Source organism: Miscanthus floridulus, chromosome 2 (assembly GCF_019320115.1).
Source record: "Miscanthus floridulus cultivar M001 chromosome 2, ASM1932011v1, whole genome shotgun sequence".
Lineage (NCBI taxonomy): Eukaryota > Viridiplantae > Streptophyta > Magnoliopsida > Poales > Poaceae > Miscanthus > Miscanthus floridulus.
In genome coordinates this window covers 21698927-21717050 of record NC_089581.1, presented here as the reverse complement: position 1 = coordinate 21717050, position 18124 = coordinate 21698927, and the positions used below count along the sequence as shown (strand labels likewise).

Genomic DNA, 18124 nt, shown 5'->3' with positions numbered 1-18124 from the left:
TTAGGAAGAATCCCCAAATGCTCAATAGTTTGAAATCTACACAGTCCTAAAGTGTTGCACTTAAAACTGAAATCCTCGTTTTAGACTAAAAATTTTGCAAGTCCAAAACAACATTTTGTTGAAACTTGTGAGCTATTTTTGAGCATGCTATGCACTGAATTAGACCTTGACCAAAAAATTAAAGTTGTTACCCTAGTCAAGTACTACAATTTTCCTTAAGGGTGCACTGCCATGCAAACAATCTATGCTATAGTTCAACTTAGGTCAAACATACAACTTGAAAATGAAAGTCTACACTATAACCATGACTTAGAGGCCAAATGGGTCAAAGTCATGAATACCAAAGTTGTTCCATGTGACATTCTAAACATGTTTAAGGTACTCCTAAGGTCCCACAAACATTTTATACATTGGTCACATGTAAATCCTAGCATATGTAAGCATTAGCATATATATATGAATCAACATTTCATGTGACAAAGTATAAGAATGAGATGAAATTTCATATGCTCATGTTCATGAATGCTTGAATGATGCTTATGCTCATGAAATGCAAGTGCGAATTGTGATGCTTAACATAGAGATGTTACATAGGGTTGTCTGGGTCGCTACTCACGGTGGAACCGTATTGAGCATTGGTGCATTGCTAAGACGTGGAGGTGGTTGGGTGGCCGATGACCCAGCCTCATCTGCCGAAGTCCGATCATGACTAGCCATGTAGATTCGATGACTTTTGAAAGGATTAATCTCATCTTGTGAGTCCTCGAAGTCTAGATCGAGTTTAGCGGTTTTGTCATTCATCTCCTCTTCAGTTGGGTGTCCTCAGGAGGAGAAAACCTCACGTCCAGCGTGAGTGAGATCGGGATCATCGATTCCCATTCACTTGAGATTGAAATCTCTGTCATGCTCGAATAACAAACTTCTAAAGTGGATAGTTGGTGGCATGTTGCGGGATGACAAATAGATCTGAGGCCCTGAGTTGTAATCACACATGATCTTAGAATTGGATGAGGTAGGTAGTGCCTTGATGTTGGAACACATCGGATCGGAATACCAAACTCCACTGATGATCGGCATGATCAGTCTTTGTGCGAAATCCCCCTACCTGGCGCGCCTCTGTCAATGTTTTTTTACCAACAGATATTTGGTTCTTGAAGAAACTCACTTGGTGCAAAGAGCAATCACAGTCGAGATACAAGATTTATACTGGTTAGGGCCCCCGGGAAGTGAGTAAAAGTCGTACATCCAGTCGCTACTTGTTTGTATTATGATCTCATCAAATAGTGAGATGGCGATTACAAGATGGCTATGCCTATGAGAGTTTTGATGATTACAACAGGGGGTATGGCTAGCTATTTATATCCGAGCCTACTTGCCCTACAAGCTATGTAGTCGTGGCATAGTCGGAGTCTTAGCGTGATCTTGAGATATCCTTCCCTGAATGATCGAGTTGTGAGCCTTCAGGTCTTCTTCGGTACGGATTCGGTAGCCAGTATATTCGGTAGTCGGGATTTCTGGGAGTATGGCATCATCAAGATCCATTTTGCACTAACCCTCACACTTTTTGAGGCGTGGGGTGAAGAATTCCGAAATGAGCCCCTCGACGCTTTTAGATCGGTTTGGCGCCAACCCTCACACCTTTTACGGCGCAGGGCGAAGAGTTGTGAAATGAGCCCCTAGGTGCTTTTTAGATCGGTTTGGCGCCAACCTATCGTGCCTTTTACGGTGTGGGGCGAGGAGCCACGAAATGAGCCCCTTTGAGCTTTTAGATTGGTTTGGCGCCAACCCCTCACACCTTTTACGACGTAGGGCGAAGGGTCGCGAAATGAGCCCCTCGATGCTTTTAGACTAGTTTGTGCTTTGCTTGCACATATTTTTGGCAACTCGAAGTCACCGAGCTCTTTTCACATCATTGTGTACACAGAGATCGAAAAGGATGCATGTGGCGATCTACAATTGCAGACTAGTTTTGATCTCATCAAATACGATATAGGGGAGCCTTATGATGCTAAGGAGCCCCTTTCGGCTCATGTGAAATGCTCATGCGGTGAATGGATGTCATTAATGAATGCCGTGATGCATATGATGGGTGCATTCACACATATGAAAAAAAGGAAAGTGTTTTCATTTGGCTTCACCTACATGTGTCTACGAAGGGTCGAAGTCTTGAGCTTTTAGTTTTTTCGTTTAGCAAGATGAATTATATTTTCGCTTCCGACTTTAAAAGTGCATATAAGCCCAAATAAGTCGGCATAATCCTATGTAATAGTTTCCCTAATTTCAAACGGAGAGACGAGGGATGTCAAAGTGGCATTATTTTTGCCTTTCTAAAAATACAACCCAATGCAACCGCACGGGTTGGTGACCTAATTGTACATAGTTGAGTACAAAATATTATCGATCGCAACAATAGCCTGTTCGCTTATTGGTTTCAGCCAGCCCAAACCAGCCAGCCAACAGTGTTTTTCTCTCACAAAAAACCAGCACCAGCCAGCCCAAACCAGCACCAGCACCAACCAGCGAACAGGCCCAATTTCTAATCTGAAATCCTAAAATGACAGATTAGCTTCAAGGTTCCCTAGCACACGTAGGATGGTATCCACAATGACAGGATCCGCGCCCAGCAGTCTCTGCAACTGCGCTTCCACCGGCCGCGGCGCGTCCGAGCCAAAGACGTCACCGACGAACCTGTACACCAGAGCAAAGTCCGGATGGTCCGGAGACAGCGGAAGCTGACCAATCGTCTCGTCCTCCGACATGATCGCGTCATCATCATCCGCAAACGAGGGCAACCAGCTGATGGGTGGCTGCGCCTGGCGGACGGCGCCGGCGCGGCGAGGGTGCACTGGCGGCACCGCGAGGCCCATCTTCTGAGCCCTGAGGAAGTGCTTCTGGGCGTGGCTGCGGATCTGCGTGGTTGTCTTGGTGGCGACGAATGCCTCGATCCTCTTCCAGTCGCGGCCGTACAGCACCAGCGCGTGGAGGAACCGGTCGTGCTCGTCGGCCGTCCACTTCTGCCGAGGATTGGTGATGGTGTACGGCTTCCGGAGCTTCTTCCCCGCCATGCCGGTAGACTTCGCCGCCATGACTGCCGCCATCGTCGTTTGTTCACTGTGTTTCGACCTGTCTCCGTCCCGTCACTCTAGCTTCTTGAGCAGAAGCAGCGAGAGCACGTATGAAATGAGAGCGGAGGATTGAGAGTTCTCGGCCTGGGATGGTGTGTGCTGGTGTTCAGAGTGCGTGAACATATATATAGGGAATAGGGATCGATGAGTGAGCATCGGATGCAGAAAACGTGTGACCGATTCACAGCGCATGTGCTCAACAAGCTTGGGGGGATTACACACATGCAGCGAGTGTGAATTGCGGGCGTGTTAGGCAGACCGCAGACGCGGCTAGGCCTACCGACGGATAGGAAGCTCAAGCGTTGTCATGCTCATGCTGCAAGGCGGGAGGGGCCGGGGTTTGGCCGATGTGCGACATTAGGTGAAAGACGCACTATTTCGGGGCTGCTTTGAACAATCTGCGCATCAACGAACGACCCCTTATTCTCCCATGTTTTTAGATTATATATAAATCGTGCTTGATCATTTCTCCATGAGGAACTCGTTCGAAGTTATTACAGCTATAATGACACATTGTTCATATGGATCAGTCTGCGTTCCGGGATCTGTGTAAAGTATAAACCAACAAAATAGTGATTTCAAAAAAAGCGAACGATGAATCAACCTTACTCAACTGTAAGGGGAACACACCAAATTGTGTATCTGGTTCACTCAGCGCATTGAGTGGCTTGATACCGTCGGTATTCGTATTTTTCATGATTTATTCTAGAATTTAATGGTTTTTTTTTGTGGCAGACAACGTGTTCGTTTACATCAAGACGGTGAATTCATTAATCTTAAGATCTACTGACCGAGTTATTTGGAAGTGCTCATGGAGATAAATTGTATATGTTTGTGTTTATAGGGGATGAGTGCACATGCATATATAAGTGTCTGTGTCTCTACTTTGATTAAAAAAATATAACTATCGTGATATAAATTCTTGTATGGACCTAAATTACATTTAGGTAGTTACCTCGTATCTATGCCACAAATAGGTGAGTATCTTGAAACCATCAACTATGTTTCTTTAGGAATAAAGGAGAGGAGTTTGTCTCCTTTCTTTAAGGAACAGGGGTTAGTTTTAGACAGGGGCGGATCCAGCAGGGGGGGGGGGGGGGCTCAAGCCCCCCTACCCAAACCGAAGCAGTGCAAATTACTGTAGAGCCCCTATGAATTTTTAGGCAAAGTTCTATAGTGTAGGGGGGCTGAGACTTAAGATCGAGCAGCAGTGTTGTTCAGTCCCCCTAAAATATTTCCTGGATCCGCCGTTGGTTTTAGACCTTGTTTGGAATAACTTGTAGACCTCGCTTTGAATTAAAGTTGGATTTCTTCCACAACGAGCTTTCATAAGAATCACGTGGAGAAAAGGCTCGGCATTTTGGTGAGACAGATTCTAGGGGAGAAAGAACTCACGTGCTCGACCTACGACGACGAGGAGGAGGGTGAGGAGGAAGCAGTGTAGGCCAGGCTCGATGAGAAGGAAGAGGGGCTTGGTGAGGAGGAAGCCGTACGGGCTCATATGCCGTCGCCACCGCAATGCCTTCTCACCATAGGTGCCCCTCTCCGGATCTCAGCGGCGGCAAGGACCTCGGAGGAGGAGGTCTTTGGGACCGGCTGCCGGAGAGCACAAGGCGGGCACAACCAGCGACTATTGAGCGAGAGAGGAGAAGAGAAAGGTGTGGGGGCCATCGAGGAGGAGAGGGTGCAAATGTTGACCCACGGACCGGGGATGAAGGAGGCCCTCCGACCAGAGGACAGAGGACGGCGGGGTTTGATTCAGGAGGAAGCTAGGCATAGCTCTGCGGGAGGACGAAGGTCGAGAAGCCGAGGGATTTTCCTCACTGCTCCCTCTCTTCCAATTCCGTGTTGACATGTAATAGGCGCGGGGGACTGAATCGCGGGGAGGAGAAACCGTTCAAGAATTGTGGAGTTTGGTGTCGCGTGCCCCCGCCCCAAACAGGACCTTAGACGATCTCTTAAAAATTATAAGTACTACTCTATCAACCCATGCTGCATGCTCTCATACGGTTTAGAAGTTACTAAACATAATCATTACATGTTAATGTTTAATACCTATAACTCAGAAAAAATAATCATGTCTATTTTCATTTGTTTCATCTTTATTCATTTTCTATTACAATAGACATATAGGTACTATGTAATCTATATCAAGTTGTGATAAACTTAACGATATTTATCTATATGTTTTTTCATCCATATTTATAGTTTTTTTTTCTTTTGTAGTGGCACCTCGATATATATTCAATATGCATTTAATTATAATCTTAGTTTAAATGATGTTGGTTCTTGCTGCAACTCATGTCTCATGACACCAGAAACCTATTTTTTGATTCTCAAAAAACTAATCTATCTATTAGCTTCAATTTGGATGGTCCAAGGCTAAAATTTAGCTGTTTAACAATTAGCCTTATACACCAAGCATGCTTAGATCATTTATGGGCGTTTCTGCAAAAAGCGGATAGATTGTTAGTCTATCCATTCCAAATTATAAGCCATTTTGACCTTTTTACGTTGAATTTGCTATATATATCCAGATATAGATTTAGATACGTAGTAAATTTGATATAAAAAAGAATTAAAACGACTTGTAATTTAGAATGGAGTACTACATGTTAATCAGAATCTCGTGTGTGTGGTTGTTTTGGGGTGGGGTGGGGGCGACCACAGTTAGTGAAGCATGAGATCTTCTTCAACCGCCGCCGCAACGTCCTTTTAACTCCTCACCGTGGCCGGCTGGCGGCTGCGGTGCCACGGTTTTTTTTTTTTTTTTGACAGTTCAACGGGGGGAGAAATCCCCACCTGATTTATTTGTATTTGGCCCTGAAATGGCTTGTCATAGTTGTTTTACATATTCTCTGACTTCCAAGTTTGGTTCAGAGGATTTTGGTAAACATGCAAACAGATTCAGATCGTATCCTAGGGAACAGATAGCTCAGGAGATGTGAGCCATTGCCATTTGAAATAGCATGCACCATTGATCTACCACCGTTCTTTGCTTCCGTGGCATTCTAACTCTCCATTGTTCCCCCTCACTCTTGCATGATCCCACATTCCGTATCTTCCACAACTGCCAGCAGGCAAGCGCCATCAGTGTCTGAAAAGCCCTGTTTAGGTATACCTTGGGGGCAGGGAACTCTGTGTAAGTCCTCAATGCTCTGTCCAGGCGTCATCGTGATGCCAATTGCAGCCCAAAGATTCCGTGCAGTGGTGCAGCCAAATATGATATGTTCTAGGGTCTCATCGGCTTCACTGCAGATTTCACACAATGCATTGCTGACAATTTGTTTCTTCAGGAGGTTGGTGCGGCACTGAATTCGTTTGTGGCATAGAAGCCACATAAAGAATTGCACTCGTGGGGGGGCTTTGATATTCCAAATGTAGGCCGCTTGGTCATTATGAGCCTGGCCACGGGCCTTCAGAAGCCTGTAAATAGAGCCGGTGTCAAGCTTTCCGTTAGGATCGATGAATGGCGAGATTCTGCTATCTGGCTGATAAGTGAGGGTGGCATTTGATAGCAGTTCTTGTAGTGGCTGAAGTTGTGCCGATGCAACATTTGATAGCCTACTCACAAATGCACCCGTCAGTCCAATTTCAACTATCTCCTGTACAGAGGCTTCTTTCTTCGTGCAGTGACTGAAAAGGGCAGGGAAACGGTCGGCCAGAGCATCATCGCCTAGCCAGGCATCCATCCAGAAAGATGTGTGCTGGCGCCATTGCCGATGGCCACAGTTGTAACGGCTTGATATAGCGGCAAAATTGTTCTCATTACCTTCCAGTGCTCGCCATGTAGATCACCCTTCAGCGATGCAATACATGCTCTGCTCCGTACCCATTGAGCCCATGCTGAAGACCTTGCGAAGTGAAGTTTGTGAACTAGCTTTAGCAGTAAGCAGATATTTTGAGTTGCTATGTCTTTTATTCCCAGGCCACCTAATTCCTTTGTGCTACAAACCTTCTGCCAAGCGACAAGGCACATTGCTGATGAGACCATTCCATTGCCATCACCAGCCCACATGAAAGCCCTTCTTATCTTATCGAGTTGCTGGATTACTGACGGTGGCAACGGTAGGGAGCTCATGAAGTAGACCAGCTGGCTGTCCATCACTGCGTTCACCAAAACCGCACGACCCATTTTGTTCAGCAGGTGTGCTTGCCATCTGCGGTGCCACGGTGGTCACCCCGAGGCCGCCTCCATTATGACACCGCCGCAACGACGTCACCGTGTCCAGCAGTAAACCACCAACGGGAATGCGAAGAAGGTGAGAGATCCGAGAGGGGGAGACGCAACGCGGCGACGGCATGGAGGTGGCGGGACGGACGGAGGCCGTCTGCTACCGAGCTACTCAGAGACGCTCCGAGTCTTCGAGCTCGGCTCCGGCCTGCGCGTATGGTACGGCTGTCCTCCCCTTGGCTACCTTCTTGCTAAATCTGTGAAGTGCTTGCTCGCAGGTCGCACCTGTCGCCGATTACAAATACTTCTCGACAGTTTTATAGGATATACTGTAATTAAGATTGACATCTGAAATTCTTGGAAACATCAAATCTGAAGGAACATACGTACACTGCAGCCGCACTCTATTCTGGGCAATGTGAAATCTGGACGTTTCTATGAGTACTACCTGATCTGGGCTGCATTGCCGCATTGGCACCCCATTCTCCATTCAGAACGAGCACACGTTGTAGGGAGCCTTGTTTTCGTAGAAACGAATTCACTAATTATTTATATCCCTCAAAATCGAAAGGATGAATATATCATGGGTACTTTATACACCATATTCTAATCCTACACCCATATGTCCAACGGTAATATTATCCTCAAAACACTGGTAGCGCACGGCATTGTTTCAGAATTTCAGTCAACTCAAATCGTATTAGAACACCAAGGAGCTTTCCAGAGCGTAAACTATGAACAAGAAGGCTGAACAAGAGCCGTGGTTAGCCCACCAGGCATAATCAGCTTACACCAGTATACTACAACACCACATGCACAGCGCATGGGCGCATGGGCAGAAATAAGACACCAAAGCTGCCGCCAAATTTGACAATTTATCACGTTTTTTTTTATTAAACTCTTCATTATTCATATTAGCTTGAACTTGAACCTCACAAGGTAGGTTTTTTGTTTCTGAAAGTTAAAAACTTACACAGTTGGGTTACAGGCACAAACAGAGCAGAAGTATGGAGCCTTACTATGCCTGTACAACTTTCCCCCCTAATAAACAACGATACAAGTCAATCTTATTTCTTATGCATTCGGTGATCCAACAGCATTTCCCACTCTCCGCAAACCACCGTGGCTTTCCAAATGAACTCTGAGAGCTGGCGTCAAGGGCAGAAACAATATTCTTTAGCAAAGGGTTACTTGAAGTACACACGAAACAATACACATACACCAATTAATTGGAATTAGCCATAATTGTTATCCTCTGTTCTGTATTGTTTCCCAGAATATGCAGATCTATATATCTTTACCCCTCATATGGAAAGAACATGGGTATCTTGTTCATTCATCAAATAACCATAGTACAAAATTTGGGAAATTGCAGAGTTATTTTATCCTTAGCTCATGTTTTTGTGGCAGGTATCAGTCACAAAACCCCTATCAGTTACAAAAAAAAAAAAAAACTTTACTGTTGTAACAGAGGTTACAGGGCAAAATCAAGAAAGTAAGGTCTACATAACCAGCAGTTCCCCTTCTTTATTTATATAATTCTGGCAAAACTCCTGACAGTTTTACGTTAAAAAAAACAGCAGTTGAATGAAAACAAACACAGCAGACTACCTTAACCCAAACTAGCGAACATACCATTTGACACTGATTGCAGTGATGATTTCATTGTCCAACTGCTGAAGGAGCAGCAGCAAGTTCAGCAGTGAGGATGAAGGTTGACATGCCAGCTTCCCTGAGGTGACGAACGTCACCATTCATGAGCCTCAGAAGGTTTCTAGAAACAAGAAGGCTCAAGCCCTCCTCTGACTGCTCTTTATTGTCCTCCTCATACATTTGTGACAATATTTCTGCTGGGACCCCTGCTCCTTGGTGCTTGATCCTGAAAACCATAAAGCCGTAAACACAAGAGTAACTTAAGCCTTCATACCTTATGATTTCCTATTCAGAAATGAGTGTATGCATGCAAGTTAGCATGCCCAGTGTACCTAAGTTCGAAGTCTATGAGATGAAGGTTTTCCCCAATGCTGTTCTTAGTCAGTTTGGAAGAGATATCAACAGAGCCACCAACAGGAGAGAACTTCACCGAAACAAATAAGAAGTCGGAGAGAATCTGCTGGAGTCGGATACCATCCCCGTAAACTTTTTGCTTCATGAATCTCTCTGGTAGGTTGCAAGCGACTCTGATACCTTTACCCTGGCAACCTATCAGTACTTGACTTACAGCAGACACCACCACATCTTGCAACACAAATTCAGCCATATCCAAATCCAAGCAACTTGACCTGTGAACATAATGATACAGAAATATTAAGTTGGTCGTAACGAATATGGCTATAAGCTTCAGTAATTAGTGAAATAAAATTAAGTGATACCATTAACCTACAGTTGAGAAAATTGTCAAATAATGAGGAAGATGAAAGTAAATACAAGAACCTAATAGAACAGTTTAAAAGACTTGGCAAGAAGATTACTTGTCAGTAATGTTATCTTGATCTAAGTCGGCAAGTATCTTGTTTAGTTGGCGATGACAACTATCTGCGACACGGACCTGCCTCATCTGCTCTTCATTCAGACCTGTGCTCTTGAGTGTTTCCCTAGAATAAAGCATACCTGAGAGAGGTTTGTTGATGGCATGTCGCATGTACGAGAAAGCCTTCAACCTTCTTTGTGCTGTCTGCTCAGAGGCTTGCTGCACATGTAGTGCATGCTGCAGGTCATCACTAGGAACATGAATGAAACAGAACACTCCAGTGACAACACCATCTGCATTTACTTTTCTGTTCACTGACAGAAGGCATTCAATATATTTCCCATTGCGGTCAAAGAAACCGAATGGAGCCTTTTCTGCCTCTTCACCGGCTAATGCACTGTTGATGATAATGCAAAGACGTACAAAAGCATCTTTGCTCTTCAAAAGGCAGGAAGCATTGCTACTGTCAAAAACCTCACCAAGGAGCATCTTATCGATCACTTCATCTCTGTGCCACCCAGTAAGCTTGGTCATGGCTGCATTCCACTCAGAGCACCATCCAAATTGGTCAGCACCAAATATAGGAGGAATGAGCGGGTTTGGGTTGTGAATGATTGCCTTGTAGTCCCCCTCAATCCGAGTAAATTTGTCCATGACCAACTTATGAACAGTCATATCCTGGGCTACAAAGCACACCCCAACAACATGGTCATGAAGGTCACGACTGGCACAAGCATTTACAACCAAGATAACAGGGCCATCATCCCTCTTGGAGCCATGTGTTTTCAACTCAAATCGAACTTCCTTCTCTTCTCTGCCTGCTCAATTGATGAAATATTTAGAAATCAATACATAATACAATAAATTATTCATTTCTTTTTCTGAGGGTTGACTACTAATAGTAAGAATGACAATCAAATATTGCAGATAACAAAGGTGCTTAAGACCTTTAGTTCCACTCACCCTGTAGAGCTAAATATAGCATCCTCTGAACAATTGATACAGAAGAATCCTCCACAAGTGTAAGTATGTGTCTTCCTATAGCTTCATCAACTCTCAACCCTGACAATTCTGCTACCTTTTGATTCCATCCATTGACCAATCCATTGCCATCTACTGCCAAGATCGGAACAGTTGCTGTTTCCATGAGGCGAACCATTTCACTTGTCACTGCTTGCAATTCAGCAAGCCCATCAAGTTTGAGATCACCAATCTGGTTATCTAAACCAGATGCCTGGGCCGGCTTCAAGGCACCATTCAGTGTACTTCTAAGAATAAGTTGCAATGAGTGAATAGCATCCATTTCGTAGTCGCTCCATGGCAAACTCTTCATCTTGACAACATCAAGGAAAGCCTTAAAGGACAACCTAGGGTGCATCCTTCTGTTGTCATCCTTATCAGATGGATCATGCTTTGCACCTCCCCATTTGATTTCAGCAGCTGTATGAGACCTGAACCAGAAAAGAATGTCCTTGGACGTGATCTTAGCCACTGCCATTCCACAAATCATGTCACCAAGGGAAGCAGCTCCTGGATATCCAGCATCCTGGAGGCTATCAGTACTCAAGCCAGTGGAATCCCCATGAACTTCTGAAAGCCAGAAGGCAATATCACGTATCTGAGACTCAGTTGGAGCCGTTTGAAGCCGCCAGACTTTGTCCCCATACAAAAGAGCTGCACCATCACACTTAACTAGGTCCATGATATTTGGACTCCCAGATACGATACTCAAGGGAGATGCTTCCTTGAATAGCATGTCAGAGAGCATTGTTTGCATTCGCAGAATGCTTTTCTCTCGTATCTGCTTCTCCAATTCAAATTCCTTGTTTACATGGACAGCAAACACTTGGGCCAAGAATTCACAGGCATACCGCAGTGGAAACGGGACATATCTGGGGCTCTCATGGTGGCAAACAATGAGACCCCACAGTTTCTTCTTCTGCTGCTGTTGTGCTGGTTGTTCAGGCTCAGGTTCATCATCCTCTTCATTTTCATTAACCACAACAGCCATGACAAGGGATGCAATCGAGTTCATGTTCTCCATATACTGAAGGTGACAGCTATGTGGTGCTCTAAGAGTTGAACCACACAAGCTAATATCAATGGAGAGTGCCTCATCTTCAATAATCTTCACGGATCTTGCACGGCAATCACAGATCATTCTGACTTTGTTCTTCATGAAGAGAAACCTGGCAGCTTGAGGGATATCAGTGGCTGGATAGTGCAGGCCTAGATAGGGCTCAATACCAGGTTTGGTGATCTCAGCAAAGACCTCCCCATGCTCATCTCCATGGAACTTGTAAGCCATAACCCTGTCATAACCTGTAAGGTCAAAGACTTCCTTAACCACGGTATTGCATAAGGCCTCCATGCTTCCACCTGGTAGTGACTGGATCTTGGAGATTGCCTTGGCAGCAAGCTTGTAAGACTGCAAAGCCCCAGCAGCAGTGGCAGGAAATTCTGTAGGCTTCACAGGCTCAAAATCTACCACCAGACAACCAGTTGCCCTATGAACAATGGCATAGAATGGCTTGCCTGAGGTCTTGCATTGAACTAGGATAGGATTCAGCAAAGAAACATCAGCAAATCCTAGTGCCTTCTGCAGTGCTGTAGCACCAGGGTCAGTGAAAAGGGAGCGCACATTTGTACCAATTCCTAGCTTTGGGGGATCATCAACGTTCGGCACAGCATGGCTGACCGTTGTGAGCATTTCAGGTGCATTCTCACTGAATGCAATGACCCTGAAGTTCTTCTCGTCAAGGGCCAATAAGCAACCAAATGGTTGGATGAGCTTTCCTCTTTGAATATGCTGCAAGTAGGCTATGACCTTTCCCGATCGCCCTTGCTGCTCAGGTGGAGTGCTCCGCTGTGCTTCAAGCAACTTGGAGTAATCAAAGGAATCACCAGATTCTTCATACTCTGCATTGAGTTCAGCATCAAGGGTTGTTTGTGCTAATATCCTTGCCCGGGAGCTCTGGCGAGTCCTGCTGGATGAATTGGAAGAGTGGGCAGGCCTCGAGGAAGACATTTCTGTCTTCTTTGAAAAACAAAAAACCACCAGATATCACTCCTGCTTAACTGGTAAAAGGGCAGTGGAAAGCATAAATCAGTAATATGAAGTAATAACACCCCAGTGTGATGCAAAAACAAAAGATTTTGTCAACGTACTACAATATATACAATGACTCCACACATAAGACAAGTCCTTGTTGCCAGAGTATATCGTGAAAGGATTTTTTTTTTCCTTGTCTTTCCAGACCTTGAGAAAATATAGAAAATACCACTTTAGTTTTTGATAGATTGCCTAAAGATGAATCACAAAAAGTGATGTTTCAGTTAATAATATATTTAATCTTTACAAAGCAGTGTACCAATTTTTTATTTACCCCACAAAAATACCGCTTAGTTAGGAAAAAAATCCTAAGCTGATCCAAGTTATAATTTTGATTAAAAAAATGGTAAAATCCTAATCACACCGGGCATCATGGAATTTGCCCCATGGGCTATTGCACTTCCCATGCCTATTAACAGAACGGAAAATCATATGGCGACCAGGGGGGTTGGCGCCCTCGTTCTAAAATACCATGTTGCATTGTTTCAAAAATCATGAAAAAAATCATGTATGTAGTACACCTAAAGTTAAGTGTAGCCGCAACAATTCAATTTGAAATTCATCTTTTATGTCAAACTGAATTCTTGCGGCTATACTTAACTTTATGTGTACTACATACACGATTTTTGTAATGAGTTTTGAAACATTGTAACATGGTATTTTAGCTAACAAGGGCACTAGCCCCCTAGGCACCAAATCCGCACTCCAACAGAACCAGCGCTACAACATGTGGTTCTTAGATGAAGTCATAATTATCATAGAGTTAAATCATGCAATAATTGGTGTAACAGAATAATAAGATCAAGTTTATTTACCCCCATTAACAGCAAATGAGGTTTCGTGGAATGGGCTTGTTCTGTTTCTTTTTATGATATTTGTTCAACAATTCATCTAGCATGTATGTTTTGTGATTAAAAAAAATCACTGGATTTGTTTTTGAAAGTATTTTTTTCCCCAAAAATTACAATTATTTAGCTATTTTTCTCTCTCAAGAAAATTGAAATGCATGTGCTATTGAAACATGCAAAATTAGGCCCTTCTGTTGTAGTATACATGTACTATTTTCAGCTAATAACTCAGAGATTATATAGCAACAGATAGCTTTGCCTCTAAATTAATTACAATATGAAAGAAGCAGTTCCTTCAAAAAAAAAAAAAAGAAGCAACCTAAGAGACTAAGACTAATGATGAGTGATACCATTTGAAACTTTCAGTGGTATGCGTTTATGGAGCAAGATTTCATTTCATATTCTTCTTCAACAGATGGGGATTACAAGTTTTCACTCCTGTGACATGAGAAAAGCCCCTGCTGTTCTAAAACAGAGCGCAATCCAATAAACGACGCTCACTAACATTTCAGGAAAACATCTATGGATCCTAACATGGAGAACTTATCTGAAAGTAGAACAGCCCAGTGCTAACCAAAAAAAAAAAAACATCGCGAAGACATGAATACTAGCCGCCGACGTGCTGTTACTTTTCCCCGTCCGTTTCGTTCCCAATCTTTCGTGTCAAAACGGAACATGGCACATGGACCATGCCGATGCCGAGAATGCAAGAACCATGGGTAACTGGAAAAGCCACGGAATGGACTTGCAGCACCCCTTCTCCTTCCTCTCACGGTACCAGATTAGCTTAATAGCGACAGCCAACAGACATTATCCATTCGCTCGTCATCAGCAGCCCCAGAAAACAAAAAAGGGATGCTTTTTTATCTATATTTTATGCATGAACAAATTCAGAAAAAAGGGTTCTCGGGATGTTCATCTTCCCATCTTCTAAAATTTAGCATGTTAAGTTTGCTAGCCGCAGCCATCGCAAATATGCGTATGGTATGATGTCAAAGACTCAAAGCTTCACAGAAGAACAAGTGAAAAACGCCAGCTTTTTGCACCCTCTGTTCCTCACCCCCTAATCCAACGAGCTAGCTATGAATCCTTGTACTGAAGAACAGAAGGAGCAAGCATATCTCCTCCTGCTGATTGGTCCAAAAACAAAAACCTATCGCACTCTAGCTGCCTCCCGATCGAAGAGCCAGGCCCAGACGGGAGCAACAGAGACGCAACAGAGGATCCAGACATTCAGTGACCAATCCAAGAGCCTCGCCACAATCCGTGTCCAAGAAGAAGAACATGCTGAACAGATGACAGTTAAAGCAAGCTGGGCAACACCGCAAACAGGGGAGGAAGGAAAGAGGAGGAGGGTAGGGGAGGGGACCTACGGGTGGGTGGAGCGAAGCAGTGATCTCTGGAGCGGGAGGACGCGCACCTCCGGCGACTCTCCCGGAAAGCAAGTACGCATAAATAGCGGGGGCCGGTGGGCGTGGGCGTGGGGCGCTGCGACGAGTGCGAGTGAGCAGCAAGAGCAAGTCGACAACTGGGTGGGGGCGCGCGCCGACCCGGGGGTGCCCATGCCCGGCGCGGAAGGATGGGGGCGCAGCGGGAGGTGTCGAGCGCTGATTCGAGGCGCATGAGGAGCCTGCCAAACGTTCTCTCTGAAAAATACACTTTTTTAAGTAAAAAATCGACAAGTCAGAACATTTTAGAGAAGCTGTAGCTCTTGCAGAGCAGCTCTGACTGCTCCGAAAGACGCTCGTGACGAGCCATGCCAAATAGCCCCTGACCCGGCAGGCTAGGCTACACTGCGCTGCGGCTGCACCCACCCGTGGGCCGTGGGCCATGGGCCGTGGGCTCGTCTCGTCGCCCAACAAGCTCACCTGCGCCTGTGCTGTTGCTGTAGTTTTTTCTAACGCCCCGTGGTGCCACTGTTCTCCCCCACCTCAGCGTGGCAACGTCCAACGTGCAGTGTGTACTTAACTGGTTTGGGTAATCTAGGCAGCATGTAAACAACTTCTAGCGTTGTTGGGACCTGGGAGCGGGTACTATTATTAGTAGTGAAAACGCAGCATGGCACGGACGGACGGACGTGCAGCGCGGCCGTAAAACCAGGATGGATGCGATTAACTCGTCCAGTCCATGCGGTTACAGCTAGAGAGAGATTATACTACTAATAATCTATCCGTTCCGTCACCGTCAGCTCTTGTGCATAGCGTCCCGTCCAGCACTCCAGCAGCTCAGCGCTGCAGCTGACAGTGACCGGCCGCAGGAAGCAGTCGGCACTCGGCACTCGGCCAGTGGATAACGTCGGCCTACAGCTGCGTGCAAAGCTGCGGTGGCCGTTTCATCGTGGCCTTGGCGTGCTTGTTTCGCTGTTTCTTCATTTGGAAAGGTTGGTTCTACTAATGGTTGCTTTATTTATTTGGGGGCGTGGCCCGCCTGATTTCCCTTCTCGGGGATCGGATGGGGACGTCTGGGGCCTTCCACTCTGGGGACATGGGCATGTGACCGGCACGTGCACGCCCGTGCGCCCCATCCGGCTCGGCTGCGCAGCTTGCTGGGAAACCGAGGCGGGCGCTGCGCTGGGCACCCCCTCCGGCGAGTTCTAGAGCGACGAATGAACATGTGAGACGGTGATGGGGAGCAGGGCCTCGTTCACTTTGCAAAAAAAGTGAACCCGATAAATAGTACCACTTTCGTCTTATTTGGCAAATATTGTCCAATCGTGGACCAACTAGGCTCAAAAGATTCATCTCGTGATTTCCAACTAAACTGTGTAATTAGTTATTTTTTTTACCTACATTTAATACTCCATGCAAGCGGCTCAAAATTAATGTGATGGAGAGAGAGTGAAAAAACTTGGAATTTAGATGTCATCTAAACAAGGCCTAGATGCGCGGGGATACTATTTTAATTTACTTTTTTGAGAGTTGGTCATAGACTTATATATAGTAAACAATGTCTTCAAAAGTGGTTTACAGGTGTCCGCGATCCCCACCATGTATAATATAATATGGTTTCGCCAATTATTTGTTCAAACGCTTTGCCAATAAAACTTTTTTGCCATGCGTACATGTACCCATCTCTCTTTGCCGTTCTGAGCTGCAGCTTTTTTTGGGCTGCCACCGGTGAGGTAGCTCGTGGAGGCTGTTAGGCCGCCATGTGCTGACGCGCAATTGCTTCACCGGCTGAACCTTTCAGCCCTTTCAGTTTCGGTTGCTTGCTTGTTGCTGTCAGTGTCACTGAAATTTCCTGTATTATAGTAGCGGCTGTCTGCGTCAAATGATGCGTGCCTAATCGTATGTGGGTTGATCGCTTAACAAGAGATACCCCGTCCAGTGCGTGGACGTGCAAGTGGACCTGAGGGCTGAGGCTAATTCCTGTTCCAATGGATGGGTGACTCGGTGATTGCTATTGTTAGGCGTAGTGATGGGGCGAGACATTCTGTAGATCAGTAGATGCGCGGGGATACTATTTTAGTTTACTTGTTTTCCGAGCCACCGCCCACAGCATATATCTGGTCGACATCCCCACGGTAACTCCCTGAGATGGGCGCTGACCGCACCGCTGCGATTGAGACGACGACAGAGGTGGCGCCATGCCAATGCCATCCTGCTATGCTGAGGTACTTTAGCCTGGCCACGAAGCAATGGGCACGGCCAGGATAGTACGAAAAGAAATGGGGGGCACAATCATATAATTTCATTGTATGCCTATAATATCCGAGAGAAATTTCCAAGACGCCCATCAACCAAGCCCTTGTTTGACATTATTATGGAGACATCAATCATACCATCGACCCTCAATAACCGCAATACGTCTTCCAAGAACTTTGGCTCGTGGACCAAAGGAATAAAGCAGAATCACATAATTCATAATCCACTTGCAATATTGGGCCTTGTTTAGATTGAAAAAAATTTCAACCCGATGAATAGTAGCACTTTCGTCTTATTTGGTAAATATTGTCCAATCGTGGACCAACTAAGCTCAAAAGATTCATCTCGTGATTTCCAACTAAACTGTGCAATTAGTTATTTTTTTTACCTATATTTAATGCTCCATGCAAACGGCTAAAAATTGATGTGATGGAGAGAGAGTGAAAAAACTTGGAATTTTGAGGGTATCTAAACAAGGCCTTGGAGAGGTGCAAAATTTCCAAGCTTGCAAGACATGCATCATCTAAGCCCTTGTTTGACATCATGGAGACGCCAATCGCAACATCAATCCTTAGTATAATCACATAATTCATTATCTGCCAGCAACCTTGGAGAGGTGGGAATTTTCTAGAGAGAATTTCTTATTTGACACTGGGAAAATAAGGCGTTCCTTTCTTGGCCCTGAAATTTTCTTCGTTCTCTATTTGACACTCACTTCAACTTTCATCCCTAATTTTATACTACCGTCAAA

At 45.1% G+C, this 18124-nt stretch overlaps 2 protein-coding genes across 2 annotated transcripts; both read right to left on the bottom strand.

Moving 5' to 3' along the window:
- Nucleotides 1–2502: 2502 nt before the first annotated feature.
- On the bottom strand, nucleotides 2503–3155 carry LOC136538172 (protein REVEILLE 6-like). The gene has a single exon (XM_066530151.1). It carries the CDS (start codon nucleotides 3096–3098, stop codon nucleotides 2550–2552), a length of 549 nt encoding a protein of 182 aa, XP_066386248.1. The 5' UTR covers nucleotides 3099–3155; the 3' UTR covers nucleotides 2503–2549.
- A 5000-nt stretch (nucleotides 3156–8155) lies between these two features.
- Nucleotides 8156–15279, bottom strand: LOC136519588 (phytochrome a-like). Its single transcript, XM_066512971.1, has 6 exons — nucleotides 15103–15279; nucleotides 10733–12847; nucleotides 9771–10587; nucleotides 9285–9581; nucleotides 8935–9178; nucleotides 8156–8447 (listed from the first exon to the last, which is right to left on the bottom strand). Exons 2-5 carry the CDS (start codon nucleotides 12795–12797, stop codon nucleotides 8962–8964), a joined length of 3396 nt encoding a protein of 1131 aa, XP_066369068.1. The 5' UTR covers nucleotides 12798–12847; nucleotides 15103–15279; the 3' UTR covers nucleotides 8156–8447; nucleotides 8935–8961.
- Between the last annotated feature and the right edge of the window lie 2845 nt (nucleotides 15280–18124).